Genomic DNA, 26,231 nt, shown 5'->3' with positions numbered 1-26,231 from the left:
CACATAGATCAGTGGAACAGAATAGAGAATCCAGAAGTGGACCCTGAACTTTATGGGCAACTAATATTCGATAAAGGAGGAAAGACTATCCATTGGAAGAAAGACAGTCTCTTCAATAAATGGTGCTGGGAAAATTGGACATCCACATGCAGAAGAATGAAACTAGACCACTCTCTTTCACCATACACAAAGATAAACTCAAAATGGATGAAAGATCTAAATGTGAGACAAGATTCCATCAAAATCCTAGAGAAGAACACAGGCAACACCCTTTTTGAACTCGGCCATAGTAACTTCTTGCAAGATACATCCACGAAGGCAAAAGAAACAAAAGCAAAAATGAATTATTGGGACTTCATCAAGATAAGAAGCTTTTGCACAGCAAAGGATACAGTCAACAAAACTCAAAGACAACCTACAGAATGGGAGAAGATATTTGCAAATGACATATCAGATAAAGGGCTAGTTTCCAAGATCTATAATGATTTTTTAAATTTTATAATACTGTATTTACTCAATCTGAATTATTTTGGTAGATTTTTTAAAAGATTTTATTTATTTATTCATGAGAGACACAGAGAGAGGAAGAGACATAGGCAGACGGAGAAGCAGGCTCCTTCCCAGCTCACTCATGATTGTTGGCAGAATTCAGTTCCTCATGGGCTGTTATACAAAGGCCTCAGTCCCTCTGTTCTTTGCCATGTGGGCCTGTCACAGAGCATTTCACAACCTGGCAGCTTGCTTCATCAGAGTGAGCACCCGAGAGGACAAGAGGACAAGTGAGTCAGAAGTCACAGTCTTCTGTAATGTAATCACAGAAGTGACATCCCATCACTTTTGCTGTATCCTATCAGAAACAAGTCTCTAGGTCCATCCCACATCCAGGGGAAAGGAATTAAAGAAGTGAATCACCACAATTTCTGGGGGCCACATCAGAAGGTGACTACTACAAATGCTGAGTAGACTGGTTGGTTTGAATATAAGGTAAATGGAGAAATGTACAGAAGATTAAGCTGAAAAGCAGACTGGGGTCAGGCAGACCGTGGAGGTTCTTGAAATGTCCTAAGTTGTCTGCATTTTGTTCTGACAGTCGCTACTCAAAATGTAGTTCATGGATCAGGAGCACTCAAATCAACTAGATACCTGCTAGAAATACAAAAACTCAAGCCTCTACCCTAGACCTGTTGCATCAGAATCTGCATTTTAACAAGATCCTATGTACATTAAAGTTTAAAAAGTGCTGCTCTGGTTGCTGAGACAAAAACAGCTTTGGTAAAAAAAAAAAAAAGAAAAGAAAAGAAAAGAAAAGAAAACAGCTTTGGTGAAAAGACTGAACATGAAAAGAAAAGGAGAAATGAATCAAAAAGGACTACATTTTATGAGGATACAAGATAGGATCTGGCCTGATCAAAGCATCAGGAGATTTACAGAAGAATATGGTTCAGCCTCAACATCAGTGGTTCCCACACTTATTCTGCATTAGAATCACCTGAGGAGCTTTTAAAAAGAAATGTCCAGCTCCTTGAAGAAATGCTGATTCTAGGGCTGAAGCATTGTGAAGTGCCAGAAAATAAAGCGTTCAAAATACAAATGGAAATGGGTAGGTCAAAGGGACACTAGAGTGTCCTTCAAGAGTTCCCAATGAGGGTAGCCCAGGTGGCTCAGAGGTTTAGTGCCACCTTCAGCCCAGGGTGTGATCCTGGAGACCGGGGATTGAGTCCCAGATGGGGCTCCCTGCATGGAGCCTGCTTCTCCCTCTGCCTGTGTCTCTGCCTCTCTCTGTGTGTGTCTCTCATGAATAAATTAATAAAATGTTTTAAAAAAAGAGTTCCCAATGTCCAAATCTGGAAAATTTTGAGCAATAAAATAGCTTAGTATACGGTTATAGGCCAAAGTATAAAATAAATGTCCATGAATACATACTGATATCAATGACCAGGTAGATAAATACATGGAGAAGATACAAATCTTCCATACAGAAATCCCAATAACATATGTAGATACTTCTCTCTCCTCCTTGAGCGTGAGCTGGCCTGCACCACTTGCTCCTAAAGAGCAGAGTTTGGAAAGGGAAAAATGGTAGCTTAACTAGGGTTAAGTCATGTTGATAGTATATACCTTTAAGATGATGTGATAAGAATGGCACCACACCTTTCTGGTAACCCTCCCTAAATCTCAAAACTGCAATCTAATTGTGAGAAAAAACATCAGGCAAACCCAGATTGAGGATGACATTCCACAAAATAACTGACCAATTCTTTTATTTGTCAAGATCATGAAAACCAAGGAGAGACTGAGACAATATCACAGACTAGAGGAGGCTAAGGAGACATGATGATTAAATACAATGAGGAATCTTGGCCTGGATTCTGGCATAGGGAAAGGACATTAGTGGGGCACCTGGGTGGCTCAGTGGTTGAGCATCTGCCTTTGGCTCGGGTCGTGATCTTGGGGTCCTGGGATCGAGTCCCACATCAGGCTTCCCGCCGGGAGCCTGCTTCTCCCTCTGCCTATGTCTCTGCCTCTCTCTCTCTCTCTCTCTCTCTCTCTGTCTCTCATGAATGAATAAAATCTTAAAAAAAAAGAAAAATGGTATTAGTGGTAAAATTAGTGAAATCTGAATAAAGAATAAGGAAATGTGAATAAATCTGTAGTTAACAGTAATGTATCGATATCAATTTCTTAGTTTTGACAAATGTACCATAGTTATGTAAGATGTTAATATTAGAGGACTAAGTAACAGATACAGAGGAAATCTCTACACTGTCTTTACAATTTTTCTTTAAACCTAAAATTATTCCAAAATACAATGTTTATTATAAAACTATAGATGCCCAGGCCTCACCTTTGAGATTGATTTGTCTGGGTAAAGAAGGTAGTAATGATTAAGCACCATTATTTTCTTTTTAAGATTTACTTATTTATTTATTCATGAGAGACACAGAGAGAGAGGCAGAGACATAGAAAGATGGAGAAGCAGACTACTCACAGGGAGCCTGATGTGGGACTCGATACCCCCACCCAGGATCATGCCCTGAGCCTAAGGCAGACGCTCAATCACTGAGCTACCCAGGCGTCCCAGCACTGTCTAAAAGTTCCCCCAGATAATTCTGATGTTCGGCCAGAGAATCATTACTCCAAACTAATGGTTCTCAAACTTGAGTGTGCATCAGAATCCTGAGAGAGCTTGTTAAAACAGACTGCCAGAGTTTCTGATCCCATAGGTCTGGGGTGGGACCTGAGAATTTGCACCTCTTAGTTCTCAGGTGATGCTGATTTTGCTGGTGTGTGATCCACACTTTAACTCACTGTTCTATACTAAAATCTTAAGATGTTTTTCCTGAAACACTGTGAAAAGTAGTAGCATGATACAAAGCAGTGTGATACAGTGGAAAGAGCACTAGTCTACAGCTCAAGAGACTTGAATTCTAGTCCTTAATTTGTTATCATTCAGCTATAGGACCAAAAGTCTATATGTCCAAAAGGCTATATGTCTTTCAAGTTTTTAGATTACCATCTCATTCTGTTATTTGATGAACAAGTCTGTCTGTGAACAAGTCTGTGAAATTAACACGGTCTTTCTAAAACATTAGTGGAAGATTTTTCTCTAGAATACAAGTTATGATTATGAAGAGATGACTATTTTAATCAACAAACCAGAGCTAATACATCCAAGCTAATATCTCCATTCCATGTCATCGCCATACACCTAAACCAATGATGCTGTCATTGCCCAAAATATTTCTAGAACTCTTTAATATACATCAAAGCCCTAGTTTTTAGGCCATGAGAAAAAAAGTCTTATTACTTTTAAAATCATACCTCATTGACCAAGTGTAGCAATTTTCAGGATTCTCACACACATAAACCACCAGATAGCCTCCCAAATGACCCTTGATTATTTCCAAAAACTAAAATTGCCTTCAAAGGACAGAATCTTAGCCATTAAGGGGAAGAAAATTCATTTGAGAACTTGATAAAAGATATGGAGCCCTCCTCAGAAAAATACATTGGCATATAAAAAGAAATTGCCAACAATTTTAATCATGACATCAATTTATAAACTCTTAAGGGGCGCCTGGGTGACTCAGTCAGTTAAGCATCTGCCTTCAGCTTGGGTCATGATCACAGGGTCCTGGAATCAAGCTCCGCATTGGACTCCCTGCTCAGTGAGGGGTCGCTTCTCCCTCTTGCTCCCCCTGCTTGTGCGCTCGGTCTCTCTCTCTCTCTCTCAAATAAATAAATAAAATCTTTAAAAACGAAAAAAGAAAAGAAACTCCTGATCTGGGTAAAGATATAAATCTTTATCAGAAAACCCCAATGTTCAGAAAAGATTTGGAAGAAAAAAAAAAGACTTGGAAGGAAGCATTTGGAGGCAACTACTACGAAGGAAACAATTGCACAACAGGAAAAGCACTGGACTTTCCCAGTGTAAATAAGGCACCTCAAGATTTGGATTCTGATTTGGCCATGTCACAAACCAGTTTGGGGTTAAGAAGTCACTTTCCATTTAGTGTATATTTCCTCATTTGCAAAAATAGAGGCAAGAGAAAAAGGGACTGAGCTACATCAAAGCTTCTTTTTTTTTTTTTTTTTTTTTAATTTTTATTTATTTATGATAGTCACACAGAGAGAGAGAGAGAGAGAGAGGCAGAGACACAGGCAGAGGGAGAAGCAGGCTCCATGCACCGGGAGCCCGACGTGGGAGTCGATCCTGGGTCTCCAGGATCACGCCCCGGGCCAAAGGCAGGCGCCAAACCGCTGCGCCACCCGGGGATCCCTACATCAAAGCTTCTCTGTGTTCACTGGACCAGCAGCATCACCAAGGAAATCATAAAAATTCTCAGGGCCCAGTCAAGACCTACTGAGTCAGAAACTCTGGGAGTGGCGTCTGGCCGTCTGTGTTTCAACAAGTCCTCCAGGGGATTCTGATGCACACTCAAGTTTAAGAATCACCAAGCTAAATAATCCCCCAAATCCCTTCAAGCTCTGATATTCTACAATTCGTAAAATCTAAACTACAGTAAGTTAAAATGCAAAACCAAAACCAATAGCCTGTCACAGCTTTATAAAGAGTTCCTGAAAAAATTTCTAAGGACTATAAGAATCTCTATTTTTCCTTATGTCCCCCAGAGCATCCTTGCAAAACTCTTTATAAATAGTGGGTATTCAGATTTTTACCATGTGTGACAATTTTGGCGAACAAAGAGCATTCTTGAACTCATAGGTAGGTGAGACAGAAAAATAACTGTTCATCTTTTTTATTAAGATTTTATTTATTTAATGAGAGACACAGAGAGAGGCAGAGACACAGGCAGAGGGAGAAGCAGGCTCCTTGTGGGGAGAGGTACGTGGAACTCGATCCTAGGATGCTAGGGTCATGACCTGAGCCAAAGGCAGGTGCTCAACCACTGACCCACCTAGATGCCCCTGTTCAATTCATCTTTCACAGTTATTTCCCTCCTTCCTTCCTGCTACCCAAATTATTTCATGGCTTCATTAAGAAACAAAACAGTAAGGAAAACAGCTGGGTTTTGTTTTTATCTAAAAGCAATAGATATCTCACTTTTAATAAAAATGTGCTCAAGACATACTATCAGGACTTACCCAAACAATAATAAAAATAATTCTTCTACCTCAGTGCTAACAAAATGCAGAATGATTTTGAAAGAAAAAAGACTGGGCAGCCCTGGTGGCACAGCGGTTTAGCACCACCTGCAGCCCAGGGCATGATCCGGGAGACCCTGGATGGAGTCCTGCGTCGGGCTCTCTGCATGGAGCCTGCTTCTCCCTCTGCCAGTGTCTCTGCCTCTCATTCTCTCTCTGTGTCTCTATGAATAAATAAATAAAATCTTTTTAAAAAGAAAGAAAGAAAGAAAAAAGACTAATGGTTATGGTTTTGATTTCAAGCAAGTAAACCAGTTATTTGATATTAAGGAATTTTTTTTATTTGTGGAGGTATATGCTCATATTTATATATAAAAGAAGAGTGTCCTTTTAAAAATCTGACACTGAAACAATTAAAAATGAAATTACCATCCAGGGTATCATTAGGAGTTCAGCTAAGGTGTCTGGAGGTGGAGGCTAAAAGAAACAAGAATGGCCATGAGGGAAGAGCGGAAGTAGATGTGGGGATTCATTTTACGGTCTTACTTGATGATTTTTATAAGACAAACATGAAAATACATAAATTCAGTTATCTGCTGTTTTTAAAAGAAAAACAAGCATATGAGATCCTGGCAACCAGATGAACAAACTGAAGTGTTAAAAATGTTATTTAACCATTACAAAGGGAAATAACATTGTACCTAAATCTAGTATCTATCAACCTATTACTAAGAAACACAGATAATGTAATATAAAAACACCACTTAACCAGGAGATTCAAACTAATTGGGAAAGGGCAGAGGATTGTCAGTCTCAAGTAACAGTGACTCTATTAAGTCTCCCACATCACATGAGTAAAGAAACACACTAAGCAGTTTTGAAAAATGGAGTCTTTAAGAAATCTTATTCATAGTTCAATGAAATACTCAATATTTGAGAAGTTTCTCCATTAAACCACCAAAGTCCCAACTTTGGTAGTGGCTTTATTAAAGTAGAAAAGTGAAACACAGCTTGTTCTCCCTCTCACACCAATCACCTACAATAGTTAACTGTGGGCAGCAATTTGGAATCACTGGTTACTGTTCACTGGTAAGATGAGGATAGTGGCCACTACATAAAACATCAAATCTCTAGATTGTTCAGTGGAATTTCCTGTGATGGTGGTGTTCCTCTTGTTATATGTGGCTACTGGGCACTCGAAGTATTGCTAATGGGACCAAGGAACTAAATTTCAAATTTTATTTAATTCATTTAAATAGCCACATGTGGCTAGTGGCTACCACAGTGGACAGTGAAGTTTTAAAGTACCTAAGAGAAGAACCATACACACACACACACACACACACACACACACACACACACACACACACTTCACTTAATAGCTAACTCACATTTATTAAAAATTGAAGATTACAGAAAAGCATAAGATTTGCTTTATTAAACAAGCTCAATTAATTTACCTTCCACTAATAAATGAAAGTATTTAATATCACAAAAGGAATTTTGAAATAAGGTTGATTTCAACCTCTGAAATTAAAAGAAAAGCAGCTAAGACGTTTTCAGGAGAGCAACCACAGACCTCCCTCTAGTGGCAAGAGATAGAGTTGCTGCTGAAAGTTGAATTGCTTCTGAAACTACAGAAAACTGCTCACATTTTTCTAGAATTACAATCTAAAAAGACTCTAGAGTAATATATAAGGAAAATAGATCTCATTTTTGTAAACACAAGACAGACCTAATTTTCACATACAATGAATGCTACTCTCCCTAGAAATCTGATCTCTCCAGAAAAATGATTTGCCAAGGACATTTGGGAAATTCTGGCTTTCACAAAACAAAAGTTTATGGATCCTTAACCAAACTGTGAGCAAAAGAGAGGAGACCTAATTCTTTTCTGTTGATAAATGTTCTGGGATGGAACATGTAGAGGAGTGGATTCTGAAGTATAAAGTGGTAAGCAGCAGTGGGGTTTGAAAAAGCCCATGGTACATCAAAAGAAACAATTAAAATATTACAAGAGTTTTTAATACCCAAAACAACACTGTTCAGTCTGATATTCAGCTTCAAAAGACAATTCTGCCACATTTCCCATTTTAATTACAACCATACATACACATTTAGATTTAACTACTGAACTACTACTTTCAAGTACAAGAAGGAACTCAAAATAGAAACGACTTGTGTTACAGCTATTGTATTTCCTTACACTTTTCAGGAAAAACAGCTTTTATATACACTGTAGTAAGTACAGAATGTACAGAAGACAGTTATATATACAAAAGTGCATTAATATAGTAATACATTTAGCAGAAATACAGGAAAAAAATCCTGGTTAACAATCTGATACATTACAGTATTTAAGACTACTTGAAGATTCTCCAAACCAGCCAACTTCCTACTTGCTTTGGTTATGATATTGATGCTACATAACTAACCTTTGAAACTAAAAAAAATGAAATTTTTAACCATCTGTCAAATGTTTTACATATACTTGTAATTATCTTTAATAGCTTTTGACAACAGTCTTATTAAACTCCCAACACAAAGATTCAGAATGGATAATACCTATACCTAAATTAGAGTTCTCAAAGAGGAAATTAAATTGATCCACTATACGAACAGAAATAGTCTGCTCCATTCCTAAAAGCCTCAGCTAGATAACCTAACCCCAAAGTCCAAACTTAAATCTAATTGGTCAGCTACTATTGAAGAGCAAGCAGCTCCAGAAAACAAGCCATGGCTTCAGGCTACTGTTCCTTAGAACAAGTCAGAATAGGTAAGTGTTAACTTGTCATTTATACATATTAATTCTACAACTACCTTTATATAGTCAAAATGCATATGTATAATTGGAGCAATTCTCTTTTCTACCCCTACCCCTCACCACAAAAAAAAAAAAAAACCCACAGATTTCCACAGATTCCACTGACCACAAAGATGTAACAAACTTGACAATAAAGAAAAAAACTACTATATATTAAAATCAGAGAAGACTAAACCAGGTTTTCAGAGTTCAGTATGAATGCCAAATTAAAAATTAACTTACCACCATGTGATCTAGGTTAAAACATTAATAACCTTAATTTAAAATAAAATTGTGAGGGGGGCTGAAAAGAAATAATTTTAATATTAGAAAAAATATGAAAATAAAATTTTAGTGAGTCAACTCTGATATGCAGCAATAGCATGCAACTTCTGTACTCTATTAATAGCCGGTTAATTAGAAGACTCTTTGGAGTTCCTTCTGAGCCTTAGGAATAAGTCAATTATTTTCCACAGAAATGAGATTTAAGCTAGAATTTGAAGGAGCTATGTTCCAGATACTATACTGACAGAGATGCCTAGGTCTAAATATCTTTCAGAAGTTTCTCACCCACTTAGCATAATTCCATTGTAAAGATAGAATTTATCTTACTTTGTCAGACTTAAAATGAATCTAAAGTTACCACGATACATGTGTATACAAATACTTATTTTCTAACTAATAGTCCTTTTAAGGATTAGATTTACCTCTAAGTTTAGAAATGTTGAATGGCAGTGTGCTCACCATCAATACCATATTTGAATAGGACTGGGAATTCTCCTATCAACTGTCTCAAACTATAAACTGACTTTCAGTAAGCCCCTCCCGATTCTAAGCAAACATTTCTTGAAGACAGAAGAGCTAATAGGTAATTTGTTAAAGGGGAGGGGAGCATTCCAGCTATTACACAAATGAATGCAAAGAATCCCTAAAGTTATAACAAGGGAATCAAGCTGCTATATTATCTCTGTTCTTGAAGTGCTTTTGTCTTGAATATTATCTCTCCAGACACTAAGAATTATCTGGTTTTAAAAAAAGCATTCTGGCTTATGACCTTTTTCAGGGGAAAAAAAATGAGAGAGTACATTAAGCTATACTTTAGATAACTTTCAGTGTTCTTCAGTGACCAAGGTGGGCCACAAATAAAGTCATGTTAATGAAATTTAATATCTGAAAAGATTAGTGTTTTGTTAATACGCTCTATTGTCACTGACTGGTTCAATTTAATGATTTTGCTTACTGATATCCAACAGCAAGGACATTTTAGAAAACAAATTACAATGTTCAGATTTTTTTTGAGTTTGAAAAAGCCTGATATTGAGAAAAAGTATAGAATTCACCTTTAAGGCACATGAGGCTATTAAAAAGTAAGCCATGAATGAAAATCTCTGCTAGAGAATCTGGAAACAGGACTTCTCTATTTTTCATGTCCTAATAACATTTTTGGCTTTAAATATGAAGATATTTGAAAACTTCACTAATTTTAAAGCTCATCAGAATCTGGATACCTTTATACAGTAGTTTCTAGGAATTTTTCCTTTAAGAGGGAATTAACACTTATAAGAGTTAAATAAAATGAGATGTCCACCCAATCCATAGAGTCATTAAATTACAAGTCAGTTTCTGGGATTAATTCAGCAATATCTATCTAGTTAATCCAGAGGGCTAAGGAAATGGACAAAACTGCCCCAGCCTAACAAAAGATACAAGTCTCATGAGGGACGCCTGGGTCGCTCACTGGTTAAGCATCTGCCTTCAGCTCAGGGTGTTATCCAGGAGTCCTGGGATCAAGTTTCACATCAGGCTCCCTGCATGGAGCCTGATTCTCCCTCTGCCTGTGTCTCTGCCTTTCTCTCTCTGTGTCTCTCATGAATAAATAAAATCTTTAAAAACAAAAAAGACAAGTCTCATGAGAAAAAGTGTCATTTTATTCTAAGTTCTTGCTCGGGCAGAATGAACTACCCTTTATATACCACCTAACAGTATACTACTTTAATTCAGTTGTAAAACTGAATTACTTTAATTCAGTTGTAAAACTGTAGAAAAAGACATGCCATCTTATTTAATTCAAGGTTCATACCTATGGTAGGGACTGACAGACTTCTACAAGAGCTCTTTTTTCCAGTTTTATTGGTATATAATTAAACATACATACAAGATCTCTAATAAAATGTTTTACAAAGAATCTGAGGGAAATTTATCATGCCCTAAGTTAACAAGGGTTGTGTTTAAAGGGGAAGAAACTTATTTGCTCCAGTGTCAGTTCTCTACAGAAGCTCTACACTGGAGCAAATGAGTCTCACATTTTTATTAATAGGTTAGATTTATGTTTAAAAAGAAAAAGTAGTGAGTTGGATTGGTCTTAAACTCAGATATACCAGACTAAATAAATTATTACTTATTCCAAGAAAGAATTCAAACTTGAATTATCTACATGAGATATTAAAAAAGAAAAAAACACAGTATAGCCCATTAACAAAAACAAAACTTTTTGTCTTTTACTGCTGGGTTTTTTTTCTAATGTCAGGAGAGATGGAGAAAGACTTGATAATATCCCTCTCCCACATCATAAGCAAACCCAAGTTGTTTTAATTTTTTCTTTTAATTAAAAGAATTTTTAAAAAAAAGAATTAAAAAAAAAGAATTATTTTCAATCTCCTCTAAACCAACTTTATGGGCAATCTCTAATTTATAGTAAAGACAGTGCATCCAGATTTACATAAAATTTCATGGCATACTTTACTATAAAAACTCAAATCCTTATAAACTTTTAAAATTGGCTTTGTGGTGCTTTGGTAAACTTGTTTCATAGCGACTTAAGTTAAATCTAAGGTAATAAGACTATGTGACTGTTGGGAGAGTAGAAAAATTGATCTTATTATATCATGACCATGTTATTTTCTTTTACTGGTCAATTGTTTCCAAGTATTTAACAGATAAATGCTGCTCTATGGTCTCCAAAAGTGGCCTGTTTTCCTGGAAGAGTAGGTAAAGAGAACAGATAAATCATTCTCTAGATTTTGCTTTTGCTAAGAGCAGGCAGAAAATTCAGCTGTATTTGCTCTTCTCTCCTTTTACTCATCCTATATTTGGAAGGGAAAACACAATGAGGTTGACCCTTTCCACTTTCCTCAAAGTATTTTGGGGTCCTACCCCAAGCTTTCTTTGGGCCCTCTAAGCTGGTTAGGAGCATCTAAGAAAGGGTAAAAGGAAAGTCAGAGGGAGTACTCCAACTGATAACCATATATGCATACTTTCATCTTAGTAAAATTTTAAAGTATAAATTTAGTAGTCTTCAAAATCTCATAACCATATCACAGACCTCAGCAAAGCTGCAAAATACATCACTTTTCATCCTCAGTTTCAATTCTTTAACCTTCAAGGAAGTAAAGTAAAATCAGGTTTTCAAAACATGATTGCAAGCAAAGGTTTTTATCAACTGAGAATTAATGATTTAAGTCAATCTCTTTCTTAATGAGTTATTTGATATGAATGTTTAAAAAAGTAAAAATCCTATCATCCTCGACTCTAGAGTTTAAAAAAATATTGATCACAACTCCTCCTACAGAATTATGATTACCTCCCAAAAGTTATCCACAATAAAAAGAAAATCATGAAAATCAGAAAGCAGCTTGATTGTCAGTAGTACCAGTTTCCATCTTCTTTAACCCATATGAGTGTTTAAAGACGTGGTAGAAGAAAAGGAATCACACTACTTCTAGTGTTCATAACTCTATGAAAACATTTAAAGAAACTCCATGATTTCACATCTACAATAAGACTTCTATTAAGAGCCAACAAGCTCAGGATTTTTTTTTCCTATTATCTCACGTTCTGTGTATTTCTAGTGCTTTATAGAGACGTTTCGGAGAACTGTAAGGGTTTTCTTTAGTTAACTTTGAACATTTACCAGTTTACATGCCAGAAGCTGTTATACCAAATATTTAAAAATCAGAGCTGTGCTGGAAAAAATGACCTACAAAAGAACTTAAGATACAGTTCCTGCCTTTGAGACAGATTCACACCCTAAAATTTCAGGAAGCAGCGGAAAAGCAGAATTGGATGTTTTGCTTAATTGCTTCCTCCATTTGAGTATTAATCAATATAGCATCAAGTCTAAAGTTCAGCTACTAGTAACATTATTTCCTCAGTAGTAATCACTTACAAAAGGATTCTGAATTTACAGAAAGTAAAAAACAAATCTAACAGGAAAGACATTAGTGCCTATTTTTACACATTTGAGTTAACAAATGAAAACAGAACTAAAGCTAATGAAGGCACTATTGTAAACAGCAATCCACACCCCACCCCCCACAACCTCAAAAAAAGATGTCCACTAAGAATTAAGAATTATGCTATGGCCTTTAGAAAAAGCAAACTGAGGAACTGTAACATTAAGAAGGAAGCTGAATTATGATCACTACAGATATACCTATACTGACATAATAAACTACTTGTCAGCAGTAGCTTGAAATCTTCCGAACTGTAAACGTACTAGCTCTTGAAAAAGCCCACTTAACCACCCTAAAGTCTAAACAGTCAAAACATTTACTAAATTAGTGGTTCTTAAAACTAGAGCTGCGTGCAGCAAAACAATCTGGTGGTTGTTAAAACACAATGCTGGTCCCTCCCCCAGGGTTTCTGATTCACTGCATCTGGAATGGGGCCTGGTAGTATGCATTTCTAACAACTTCTCAGGTGATGCTGAAGCTGCTGGTCTGGGGACCACCTGCTGAGAACCACTGGACTTAAATACTAATGGTACATCAGCACAGCCCTAACCAAAAGTTTGGTCAAAATGCATGTAAACAAATAAAAGGATAGAACACTTTAACACCTAAAAAGAATGCCAATAAATTCATCCTTATTACATCAAAACATCTACATCTGCTTCATGGTCTTCCTCAGTCACTTTCAAGGACAGCACTTCTTCATTAAGGAAGAGCCCACTGAGCCTCTCCTTTCGAGCCTGCCTCTGCTCTTTCAGCTGCCTCTTGCGCAAAGCCTTCTGCTGTAACTTCCGCTGCTTGGATCGCTTCTGTCAAAATAAAAATTTCTAAATCAGTAAGGTTCAGTTCTGACATACCCATCTCAGAATTTTTTAGGGATCAAATTCTGTATTTTCAGAATATTTGGAGATGTTCAAATTCCTTTGCAGTATGATCCTGGTTCCAGTAAGTGAGCCACTGGAATGAACTGAGGGAAATGATACCTCAAGATTCTATTTGTATGGTATTTGACCAGTGAATCTTAGGAAGGACTGAAATTTGATCATTTTGATTAGTTATATATAATCAATCATTCCAAAGCCTTTTTTAACCAAATTAAGGTACATGGGTGTCACTGCAGAGTGAACACATAATGAACAATACTGAATGCCAACATAGAGAACATTGCCAAAATCTCTAATGCTTACGCTTTTAAGGTATCTTTCATTCAAAAGCTCTAGCAATTTTACAATGGCGGGAAAGAATCACGTCTTCTCCATATTAGGCAAATACCATCTTAAAAGCCCATTAGAAACCCAGTGGGTGCTCTTCCTTGTCACTGGTGAACTGATGCAAGAAAAAAAGAATGAAGAATATCTAGAGGAATACCCTGGCAACCAACAAAGATGGCTATGTTTCTACTTTGGTACAAGCCAGGGAAGGAATCACTGTTTATCTTCTAGTCACCACTGGGTTCCCAAAGAGTTATGAGATACCCTTCTTATCTTTAAGTTGGCTCCAAACTGTCACCACTGCAAGGAACTGAACTTACCTAAAGCATCACAAAAACATTCTAAATACACTACACCTCCCTATTTTTTATGTGCTCAATATTATCACAAAAAATTCTTCAACTGTAAATAGAAATTAGAGAAGGTGTTATTATATTTTTAAAAGATCTAATAAACATTCAAGATTAAAACATTAAGAAAACATTTAACACACACACACGACATGCAGAACATTGTTAGGAGCTAATAGACAGCAACATCAGCAACATAGTGAGACCTGCTCAGTAGTGAGTTACAGTCAATATTGCAATCTTGAGACTCACTATTTCCATCAATTTATCTTACTTAAAACAGACACAAAAATCAGATAAAATTGAATGTGATATGGGTGTGGGTCAAAACAGTATTTCAAAGCACTCAGCCTGAAGGGCTTTACTCAAGCAGAGTATCCTGCTTGTTCAATTAAAGCCAAAACCCACAGGCATCTAGAAAGCAAGATAATTTTAACTCTTCAAGAAATTTATATGAAGAAGTACTAATGTTAATATTGAAAGGTAAAGTTTTGTATTGATTAGACATTTTACTTTTGAATCCCGAATCCGTTCTGCTGCACTTGCAGACAAGTTGCTGTCACTGTGTGCTCGACTCATGTTGGCACTGGAGTTTGAAGCAGAGTTTCCAACACTGGACCCACTGCTGCTTGCAGAACTGACCATGCTGGCACTGCTGCTGCTGGCGCTGGCACTGGCACCGCTCACTCCACTGGTGCTTGCACAACTAAAGTTGCTTCTCTTCCAGGCCTCTCTTGCAGGCCTTTGGCGAGGGCTATGCTCCTTGATATAGTTTCTGACCTTGGAACACACAGACAAACACTGGTTAGTGTTGTTCCTTGACATTCTACCTGAAAATACTGGAGAAAAGAATATTGTACATAATGTAAAACATTATCAAAAGTGCTACAGATGTGCTCATCAGCAGGGAAATACAAATCAAAACTATAATGAGATACCCCTCACACCCATCAGAACAGCTAAAATCAACAACACAAGAAACACCAAGTATTGACAAGGATGGGGAGGAAGAGGAACCCTCCTGCACTGTTGGTGGGAATGGAAACTGGTGCAGCCACTCCAGATAACAGTAAGAAGGCTTCTCAAAAAGTGAAAAATAGTACTATCCCACGATCCAGAAATTGCACTACTAGGTATTTACCTGAAGAATACAAAACTAATTCAAAGGGACACACGCTTCCCCTAGGTTTGTACCAGCATTATCAACAACAGGAAATTATGGGAAGAGCCCAAATGTCAATCAACTTATGAATGCATAAAGAAGATGGTGTGGGGATCCCTGGGTGGCGCAGCAGTTTGGCGCCTGCCTTTGGCCCAGGGCGCGATCCTGGAGACCCGGGATCGAATCCCACGTCGGGCTCCCTGCATGGAGCCTGCTTCTCCCTCTGCCTGTGTCTCTGCCTCTCTGTCTCTCTCTGTGTGACTATCATGAATAAATAAATAAAATCTTAAAAAAAAAAGAAGATGGTGTGTGTGTGTGTATATACACACATAGTGGAATATTACTCAGCCATAAAAAAGAATGAAATCTTGCCATCTGCAGCAATGTGGATGCAGCTAGACAGTATTAATCCTGGGTGAAATAAGTTAGTCAGAGAATGACAAATATCATATGATTTCACTCATATGTGGAATTTAAAAAGCCAAACAAATGAGCATAGGGGGAAAAGAGTGAAGAGAAACCAAGAAACAGACTCTTAAATACGGAGAACACACTGATGGTTACCAGAGGGAAGGAGGGTGAGGGGATGAGTTGAATAGGTGATGGGGATTAAACAGTGCACTTGTGATGAGTACTGGCTATTAAATCTAAGTGCTGAATCACTAAAGTGTACATCTGAAACTAATATTACACTGTATGTTAACTAACTGGAATTTAAATAAGAACTTTTAAAAAAAGATTGGATTGGATCTTGAGATAAAACAAGACATTGGTTGAAAATCGAGTGTAACCTGAATACAGCCTATAGATTATTTAATAGTACTGTATCTATGTTCTTGCTTTTGATAAGTGTACCCCCCAAAAAAGAACTTGGATTGTAACAGATGTTTAACAAATCGAGTAAAAGACAGTAATTATAAAGAAATAAAAATAACATTTATTGTATTATAATATGATTGTATCTGTATTATAATACAGATTTATAATCTTGGATTATAACCTACATTGATTTCTTTGGCTCTTTCTTGAGTTGTAGACGCTGTGAAGACAAGGATCATTTTTTAAACTCTTTTGTATCCTAATATTTAATACATAACAGACACTTAACATTGTTAAATAAATCAAATAAAAAAGTGCTACAGATGTACATAAGTAGACTATAAGGATGAAAGAAATCTCTAAATGTACAAACAAGTACTAGAAAAATTGACATTGTTCAAAATTCTAGGATATATATTATGGAGCTATAAGAAAATAACACTCAGGGTGCTGGGTGGCATAGTCGGTTAGGTGTTCAGCTCTTGATTTCAGCTCAGGTCCTGATCTCAGGGTCATGAAATCAAGCCCCGCGCTGGGCTCTGCACTGAGCATGGAATTTGCTGAAGTTTCTCTCTTTTCCTCTGCCCCTCCCACTGCTCACTTGCTCTAAAAACTAAATCTTTTAAAAAAAAGAAAATAACACTCAGAGAAATTAACAATAGAACAAATCAGTTTAGGCATTTTTTAAAGGTCTCAATATGATTTAAGTAAGCTCCTGATTATATCTAAGATTAGGGTGTTTCCTAAATCTTAGCTAGGGGCCCATGGTACCTGTCTTCAAATGCAGGGCATCAATTTCAATACTAATAGAAAATGAGCTGGAATGTAAAAATTATAGTATGTCTGTTGAGAGAAATACTGAATAAAAACATTTTTACAAGCGATGATAAATGCAAAAAAAAAGCTTTTAAAAAACGAAAATAGAACATAAGTATTCATTCACCTATGTACCAAAGAAAAATGGAGATAAAGAAATGTGTATTTCAAAATAGCTGAATGAAAATAACATTTTACCCTACACAGGCTCAATTACTCCATAAGATTACTCAAATCTCCCAATTCAGATGTTCACTCAAGTATAGATAGCTCTCAATAATCAGTGTTTTGATTCTGTCAATCACTTTTTTTAAAGGTGAGTTAAAATAAATAAATAGCATAACCATCCCTTAAGTGGTAAAATTAAGTTTCAAAGCCTACACAACTAAACAGCAGGTCCTAGATCCACATGATCCCAGAAAGGTATTGCCAGGTGAGATGTACCTAAAACCTTACAACCATGTGCTCTCAAATATTGCCATCATTTTTTCTAATATTACATCTCACAGCAGTGATTTAGACCTTAATTATTTGTGTATTTTAACATACGATTATCCAACTCTACATTTTATAAAATAATGGTTTTGTTAATAGCTGTACAATCTGTATTGTATTTACATACCTGCTTCAGTTTTTCATCTGTGAGACAGTTAAGTTCAATAATAAACTCACTGTCCGTAGGGGAAATTTGAGCCGAAGGATCAATTATTTTTATAATATCAAGTTGCTCCCGAAGACCCATCTCCGTACTGACTTTACGACTCAGATACTCAATATATTCCACCTATGTGATGAAAAATTATAATAAACAAGATCAATGCCAAAACTTCTGATATTTTAATGTCATTTATAATGTGTTTCAAACATCAAAAGCACTTATGATATTTGTTCCCTGCAAAAACAGTTAAAGCCCTCACTCAGATTTTATTAGGCAATCCACATTTACCTAGTAGCTTTAAATAGGTAATACACTGAGCTTCATGTAATCTCTACATATATGCTTTCAATTAAGAATGTCAAGATCCAGGCAGCTCAGGTGGCTCAGCGGATTAGTGCCGCCTTCAGCCCAGGGCGTGATCCTGAGGACCTGGGATCAAGTTCCACGTCGGGCTCCCTGCATGGAGCCTGCTTCTCCCTCTGCCTGTGTCTCTGCCTCTGTGTGTGTGTGTGTGTGTGTGTCTCATGAATAAAAAAATAAAATCTTTAAAAAAAAGTCAAGATCCCTACCTGCTCATCATTTGTCATTGCACTCCAAGGAAGTTCATCTAAATTCCGGTGCTTATTTTTCTTTTTAGGAAGCAGGCAAGGTGAACTCGGAATACTGGGTATGACATCAGAAAGTACATCACTCCCACTAGCAATGTCACTGCCTGGTAACTTTATAAAAATAAGAAGGGGGTAGGAAAAGCAAAATTTTTCAAAAATACACTTTAAATAGCACAACATATTACATATTGATTAAAAATTACGTTTTAATGACAAATACAGAATGACGAGACATTAGTTCTGATTCACTCCTATTTTAGACAAAGCAGCAACATCAACATATTCTTTCTATACAGTCACTTGTTGAGTGAGATATTTCCCAAAAGCTTAAACTCATAATCAAGACTTGTTAATAAAATGCTAACTTAAGAGTCAATCATCATTAGGGTTTTTAATTCACAATGTGAATGTAGGCTAGGGGTTATACAGCATGATGAATAAGGAACATTGGACTCCATCTCAGGAGATGGGAAGGATCTGCCATGACTTGGCATTTTGCTCAACACTATGCTGGAAATACTGCCAATATAAAGACAAATAAGGCATGGTCCTTGTGCTCAAGTCAGTATTAACAACCTCAAGGCAATTAAAATAATTTAAAATATGCTGTTAATATAGAGCAAAAACACTTTAAAGATCAGAGTTTTATGACAGAAAAATTAGAAAAAATACTGAGACAATGGACAAAGGAGAAAAGTGAGCAAGACTAATACACAGAAAATCAGTTTAAAGTGAGATGAACACCAAAAATAAGTGCTATAATTTTTATATTGTCTATTATAAGCCAGTTAGAACAGATTTAATTTTTTAACAATTATCTTGAGTCCAAAGGGATACAAAGAATAGTACATATCTAATATATATAATTTGAGAACTTTGGACATATGCATATGACCATGAAACTATCACCACAATCAGGGTAATAAACATATTTATAACCTCCACAAGCCAGAATAGATTTAATTTTAAATAAATGTGTTTAGAGACACCTGGCTGGCTCAGCTGGAGGAGCATGCAACACTTGATCTCAGGGTCATAAGTTTGAGCCCCATGTTGCGTGTAGAGATATACTTAAATAAATAAACTTTTTAAAATAAACAAGTAAATTTAAGTCATTCATCCAAAAAATAATTTCTTCTACAAGTAGTACATAATTTTAAAAGATAAATGCTTTCATTTTTACAAGGTACAAAATACCACCTTTTTGTTGTTGTCCTTTGCAATTGCATCTCAACTCTGGATGATTACTAGGCTTTTGAAGTTACCAAAAGATAAAAGCTACTTTAGCCATGAAGATTATTACACTCACACACCTGGCCTCCTACCATACCTGTATCACTCTAATAGGTACAGGGGATTCAAAGGATTTTAAGTCATGGTCCTTATACAAAAACTCCTACTGGGGAAGATAATATTATAACACAAACATTCAATTATACAAAATAGCAAATGACAAATGCTAGATTTGAAATGACAGATCATCAACAGAAATATCTAGCAGTGAGTTAAATCTGCAGGATTAAAACTTAGAAGAGCTATAAGGTGACAGGCAATGGGGAGTCAACTGCATAGAAGAGACTAACGAAGACAGAAATAGGGTTGATCACTATGCAAGGTGACCATGATGCTTAGAATGAAATTCTCTTAAGTTAGCTACTAATGTTAAAAACCACATTTTCATTTTAATAGTCACTGATAAGTCCAAGTACATAAATGACTACCAACAATTTGTATGACTTCCATTAAAATCTCATTAACACTGCTGGAATTGTTCATTCACCCTTAGCCCTGATGTTATCTAGTCAGTGTCATGAGAGAATGATTGCTGAATAGATGAAGGTCATCTTTCAGCCTTTAATGTCAAAAATGAAAATGTTTTGCTACTTTCCCTTTGAAAGATTTCAAATCACAACACTATTTACATTAAAGATCTCCCTGGGGTTCCTAAAACAAAATGAAACAGTCTGTATCAGATGAAAGCCCTCCTCTACTTCAAGCTCCTTTGATGTATTAGGTAAAGGAACTATCAAAATATGTAGACTCTCAAAATTTAAGAAAAATGTTTATCTAAATCTTTAGTGAACATCTGCTAGGTGACAGACTATATGTTAAGCATTTAATTTGTGCCTTTGGTTCTGTTTATGTGTTTGCTGGGGTTGGGGGATGGCAAATAAAGCAACAATGGTTCTTTGGCCATTTTCTTCAGGGAGAAGTAAAAAGATGCCAGAGTTAAATCCCAGTTCTACTGCTCACTAGCCAGGTGATCTTATGGAAGTTAGTTTTCTTCTTTGAGCCCCAGTGTTATGGTTAATGCCACCTATCTCAAAGGATTGTTGAGAAATTTAAATGAAGTGATAGGCCTGGCACAAGGCAACACTCAATAAACATGTGTTTTCCATCTTTTTCCATAATTTTGTATCCTTTAAATGGTAGCAAAAGCCATCAGAGAATGCCACATGCTGCTAAAGTGGGTGAAGTTTCAAAAGGTAGTCTCAGAATTACAGAATGGGGAAAAAGAGAAAGCATTCAAGTAAGGAGAATAACTTGGTAAAACCACAGATTTAAAGAAAATAGGATGAAGATAAGGAGACCAATATAATTAAAACAAAAGTCAATGCTAGGGATTTGAAAGCTCAATGGATGAACAAGCTGTTATATGATATGCAGATATAGGCCAGTAACATTTTCTAAGTAGAAGTAACTTGATGGAACTAGTCTTGAGGGAAGATGAGTTAAAAAGCAGTATGGGGACAAAACAGAGTGAAGAAAGACTGGAATCAGACAGGAAGTTCTTATTTGATCTAGACTTGGACTATGATAAACAACAATGCAAAGAAAAACGGGAATAAATAGGGAAAATTTCAAATGAAAAACAATGTACAAGGCTGGTTTTTTAAGATTTTATTTTTAAGTTATCTCTACACCCAACATGGTGCCCAAACTCAAAACCCTCAGATCAAGAGTCACATGCTCTTCTGACTGAGCCAGCCAGGTGTCCCTAACAAGGCTATTTGATAACTGAATGGATAGTAGTCAGGTGACTCCATTGAAACCAGAAGAAAACTGGCCACATTTTACAGTCTTACAACCCTCCAAGGTTAGTGCACTTAAAGAGCTCGATTTTTTTTAAAAAATAGCAAGAGACCTAAGGCAATGTTACAGATCTTCTAGTCCAACACATTCATTTTATAAATAAGGAAAAATCATGTCTAAGGAGACATCCTGATGTCATACAGCTAGTGTCAGTATCCAAAGCAGGATACAAGTCCAGTGTTCTCAATTATGCTGGGCTGTCTTGCCTTGCAGGTAGTTTGGAATGAGAGAAGAATGCAATTGGCATATGAAGAGTTTGTAGTGATAATGAAAGAAATGCAAATGTCCTTCAAAATAACAATAGTCATTTTTCACTACACTGTAAGACATGTCACAAAATGGAGTCTATTTTTTTTCCCATGGAAACACTGTAATTGGAAGTTACATTACTGATCAAGGATTCAGCATCAGATAATAGGTACATTAAATAATAAGGTCATCAAAGTGGAAATGTCAAGTAGTCAATTGGAGATACGGGATTATAATTGCAGATATACATTAGAATCAACTGTATGGGCTCCTGTATATTTTATTAGATCAGCAATTTTCCATTTTATATCTCAAACTGAAAATGCTTTATAATTCTTATCCCATATTTTTCATGGACAATAATATTTAGTATATATTATAATCAGTTATTGTGACAAGTAGGGACAATTAAATCAAATCTCTGCCATATTTTCTGCAGTATGCAGCAAAATTTTTTAAGCTCATTTCTGGAACAGCTGATGTGTAATTTCAAATTGCACCTTTAGGTTTCAAGTGTGACAGCTGAATTAACTCTTTAAATTTTCTATGGTTCCCTGCTTAACAGTAATTTCTCAAGCTCTAAGACTAGTCAAATATATCTTTAATAATAAAAGGACTGCAAGCAAAGAAAACTATCAGAAAAGCAAAATGCTTTGGTGCTACTTCACTATAAGGTTAAAACCCTGCATTATCAAGTAGTTAGTATTTCTCTTCCCAGAGAATCTATAAATCCTTTATATTTACTTTAGTAGTAACTGAAACATGTTAAAAGATTTAAATGGATGTAGTTTTTAATCACAACAGAGGTAATCAGAATTTTTTAGTTAACAATTTTAATCTATATATTAATCCTAACAGCTAATTTGTAATTATCTTCTTGGATAATTTACTGCTCATCATTACACAAGGCCCCATAGAGACAAGAGAGCATGTTAAATCTTTCAGAATATTTAAATAATAGATCAAATAATAAATAATAACATTATTTAAATAATATTTAAATATACATGGTGACAGAGTTACTACACTCCAATTTCAGAAGTTGGGAAACACATTACTAAGGCAGGCCTTATTTTTGTTCAAATGTTATAGTCAGTCCTATACATTAATAGTGAGTAGTTGGGAATAGTTTTCCACTCTAACTTCTTATGAAATGAGTGAAGAATTCAGAAACTAAAATTTAAAAAACGCCTGCCACTTTGCAACATTATGGCTATGAACTCTAAGTTAAATAATCAGAAAAAATAATTCTCAGAATTATCAGAACTCCATCCAATTATACTTTATTAAGTATCCTTACAGGAGTCTGATTTTAAATACAAAGTATGCACTTTAAAAATGAGGCACAGGGATCCCTAGGTGGCGCAGCGGTTTGGCGCCTGCCTTTGGCCTAGGGCGCAATCCTGGAGACCCGGGATCGAATCCCACATCGGGCTCCCGGTGCATGGAGCCTGCTTCTCCCTCTGCCTGTGTCTCTGCCTCTCTCTCTCTCTCTCTCAATCTCTGTGACTATCATAAATAAATAAAAATTTAAAAAAAAATGAGGCACAGAATAAAAAGGTACCCACACAAAGATTTTCACTGCCATGTTACCAATAATAGAAAAAAAATTTTGAACAGATGTAAAAAGGGAATGGTCTCACAAGTTCTGGCACATCTAGTACCAGGAATATTATATAGTCATTAAGAGTCATTATGAATACCATGAAAAAGTTTATATGTTAAATGAGAAAAGTGTATTACAGTTCGTTATCCAGAAGAAAAGGGAGTACTTCCTAACCCATTCTATGAGGCTAAAGCAATACAAGATACCACAAGAAAACTACAGACTGATATCCCTTATGAAGGCAGATGCAAAAATCCTCAAAAAAATACTAACAAATGAAATCCAGCAGCATATTAAAAGGCATATATACCATGACCAATTAGGATTTATTCAGGGATGCAAGGGTGAGTCAACATACAAAAATCAATGGAATACATCATACTAATAGAATGAAGGAAAGAAACTATGATCAACTCAGTAAGTTCAGAAAAAGCATTTTGCAAAACCTAAATAGTTTTTTAGATAAAAACACCAAACAAACTAGAATAGAAGGGAAATTCCTCAATATGATAAAGGCATTTATGAAAAACCTACAGCTACCACTATGCTCAATAGTGAAAGATCGAATGCTTCTCTCTTAAGATCAGAAAAGACAAGGATGCCTGTTTTTGCAACTTCTATTCAACACTGCCCTGGCGATCTAGCCAGGGCAATTAAGCAAGGAAAAAAGAGCTACCCAGACTAGAAAGGAAGAAGAAAACTTATCTCTATTCACAAATGACAAGATCTTATACAAAGGAACTCTATAAAATCTACACAGAGAAAAATAATCATTTAAGTTAACAAATGAGTTCAGCAAAGTGGTAGGATATAAAATCAATATACAAAAATCAGTTTTATTTCTATACACTAGCAATGAACAATGCAAAAATGAAATTAAGAAAACCATTCCACTTACAACAGCATCAAAGGAATAGAATATGTAGGAATAAATTGAACCAAGGAAGTACAAGGCTTGGACACTAAAAACACAACAGATTCAATGCTATCCCCATCAAAATGCCAATTGCCCCTTTTGCAGAAATGGACAACTCTATCCTAAAATTTATGTGGAATTGCAGAAGGGATCCCCAACAGCCAAAACAATCTTAATAAAGAAAAACAAACTGGGAGACCTAACACTTCCTGATTTCAAACTTTACCACAAAGCTAGAGCAATTAAAACAGCGTGGTACCAGCATAAGGATAGACATACATATTAATGGAATAGAATCAACAGCCCAGAACTAAACCTATACATCTATGACCAATTCATTTCCACAAGGGTACCAAGACCATTCAATAAGCAAAGAATATAGCCTTATCACCAAATAGTGTTGGGACAACTGAATGTCTACATGCAAAAGAATGAATTTGGACCCCTATCTTACACCACATACAAAAAAGTAACTCAAAATGGATCAAAGATCTAAATATAAAAACTAAAACTCTAAGAAACAGGTGAAAATCTGCATGACCTTGGATTAAGCAATGTTTTTTAAAATATGACATCATAAGCACAGAATTCAAAGAAAAAATAAATTGAACTTTATTAAAATTAAAACCTTTTGTGTGTCAAAGGAGTATCAAGTAAAAACACAACCCACAGGAAGGGAAAGATCTTTTGCAAATCATGTATAAGGGTCTAGTAGCCATAACATATAAAGAACTCTTACAATTCAACAATAAAAGACAAAACAATTTAAAAATGGACAAAGGATTTGAATAGACATTTTTCCAAAAAAAAGAATACCAATGGCCAATAAGCACATGAAAAGATGCTTGACATCATTTGTCATTAGGGAAATGCAAATCAAAACCAAAATGAAGTATTGTTGTACACACAGTAGGATGGTTATAATCAAAAAGACAATAGCAAGTTTTGGCAAGGATATGGAGAAATTGGAAGTTTCATATATTGCTGGTGGAAATATAAAGTGGTGCAACTATTTTGGAAAACATTTTGGCAGTTCTTCAAAAAGTTAAACATAAAGTTATCATATGACCCAGCAATTCCACTCCGAAGTGTATATCCAAGAGAATTACAAATATACATATTATGTCAACTATACTCAGTAATAAAAAAGATACATCCATATAAAAACTTATATCTGAATGTTAACAGCAGTATTATTCCTAATAGCCCCAAAGGGGAAAACACTCATCAGCAGATGAATAAACAAACAAAATGTGATTTGGCCCTATCTATTCAGCAATGAAAAGGAATTGGTATGGACTGAATGTGTGCCCCCTTCTTTCACCACCACCACCAAGTCCCTATCTTGAAGCCCTAATCCCCAATTCAATATGTGGAGGTAGGGCTTTGGGTGATAATTATGTTTACATGAGGATAGAGGATACATGATGGGATGTGACTATAATTACAAGAGGATGAGGAGATCACAGCCCTCTCTCCCCTCTACATGTGAAGATAAAGCAAAAGGCAGCCATATACAAGTCAGAAACAGGACCCACACCAGAACCCAACCATTATGGCATTCTGACCTTGGACTTTTCAGCCTCTAGAACTGTGTGAAAGAAATGCCTGTTGTTTAAGCCATCCAGTTTATGGTATTTGTTATAGCAGTCTGAGCTAAGACAGAAATGAAGTACTGTGACACACTATAACATGGATGAACCCTGAAAACATGCCAAGTGAAAGAAGCCAGACACAAAGGCCACATATTATATGAAATGTCCATCCAGGAAGGCACATCCATAGAGAAAGTAGATTAGTGGATGCCAGGTGATGGGGGCAGGGGGGAAATTGGGAGTATCTGCTAACAGGTATGGAATACTTTTTAGAGAAATGTCCCTGAATTAGATAGTGGTGATGGCTGCACACCACTGTGAATATATTAAAAATCACTGAATTATATACTTAAAATTATTAAAATGGTGAATTTTATCTCAATATTTTAAAGGCTAAAAAATTTTTATGATTTTTATCTAAATCATATTTACAACTGTATATAAAACAGAAACATCTGAAATATAAAATATAAAAATAGAGTTTTAGATTACTTTTTCTCTTTAAAAAC

At 35.9% G+C, this 26,231-nt stretch overlaps 1 protein-coding gene across 1 annotated transcript in view; it reads right to left on the bottom strand.

The window, feature by feature from the left end:
- Positions 1-7,017: 7,017 nt before the first annotated feature.
- The window catches only part of FAM199X (family with sequence similarity 199, X-linked), a 30,781-nt gene continuing 11,567 nt past the window's right edge, over positions 7,018-26,231 (bottom strand). Inside the window, exons 3-6 of the mRNA XM_025431558.3 lie at positions 18,225-18,374; positions 17,620-17,781; positions 14,714-14,980; positions 7,018-13,448 (exon numbers count right to left, since the gene is read on the bottom strand). Of these exons, the coding sequence (XP_025287343.1) occupies positions 13,278-13,448; positions 14,714-14,980; positions 17,620-17,781; positions 18,225-18,374 (750 nt within the window). The 3' untranslated portion in view covers positions 7,018-13,277. The remainder of the gene's footprint in view (positions 13,449-14,713; positions 14,981-17,619; positions 17,782-18,224; positions 18,375-26,231) is intronic.

The sequence above is a fragment of the Canis lupus genome, chromosome X, assembly GCF_003254725.2.
Source record: "Canis lupus dingo isolate Sandy chromosome X, ASM325472v2, whole genome shotgun sequence".
Lineage (NCBI taxonomy): Eukaryota > Metazoa > Chordata > Mammalia > Carnivora > Canidae > Canis > Canis lupus.
This window is presented reverse-complemented; position numbering and strand designations above follow the sequence as displayed.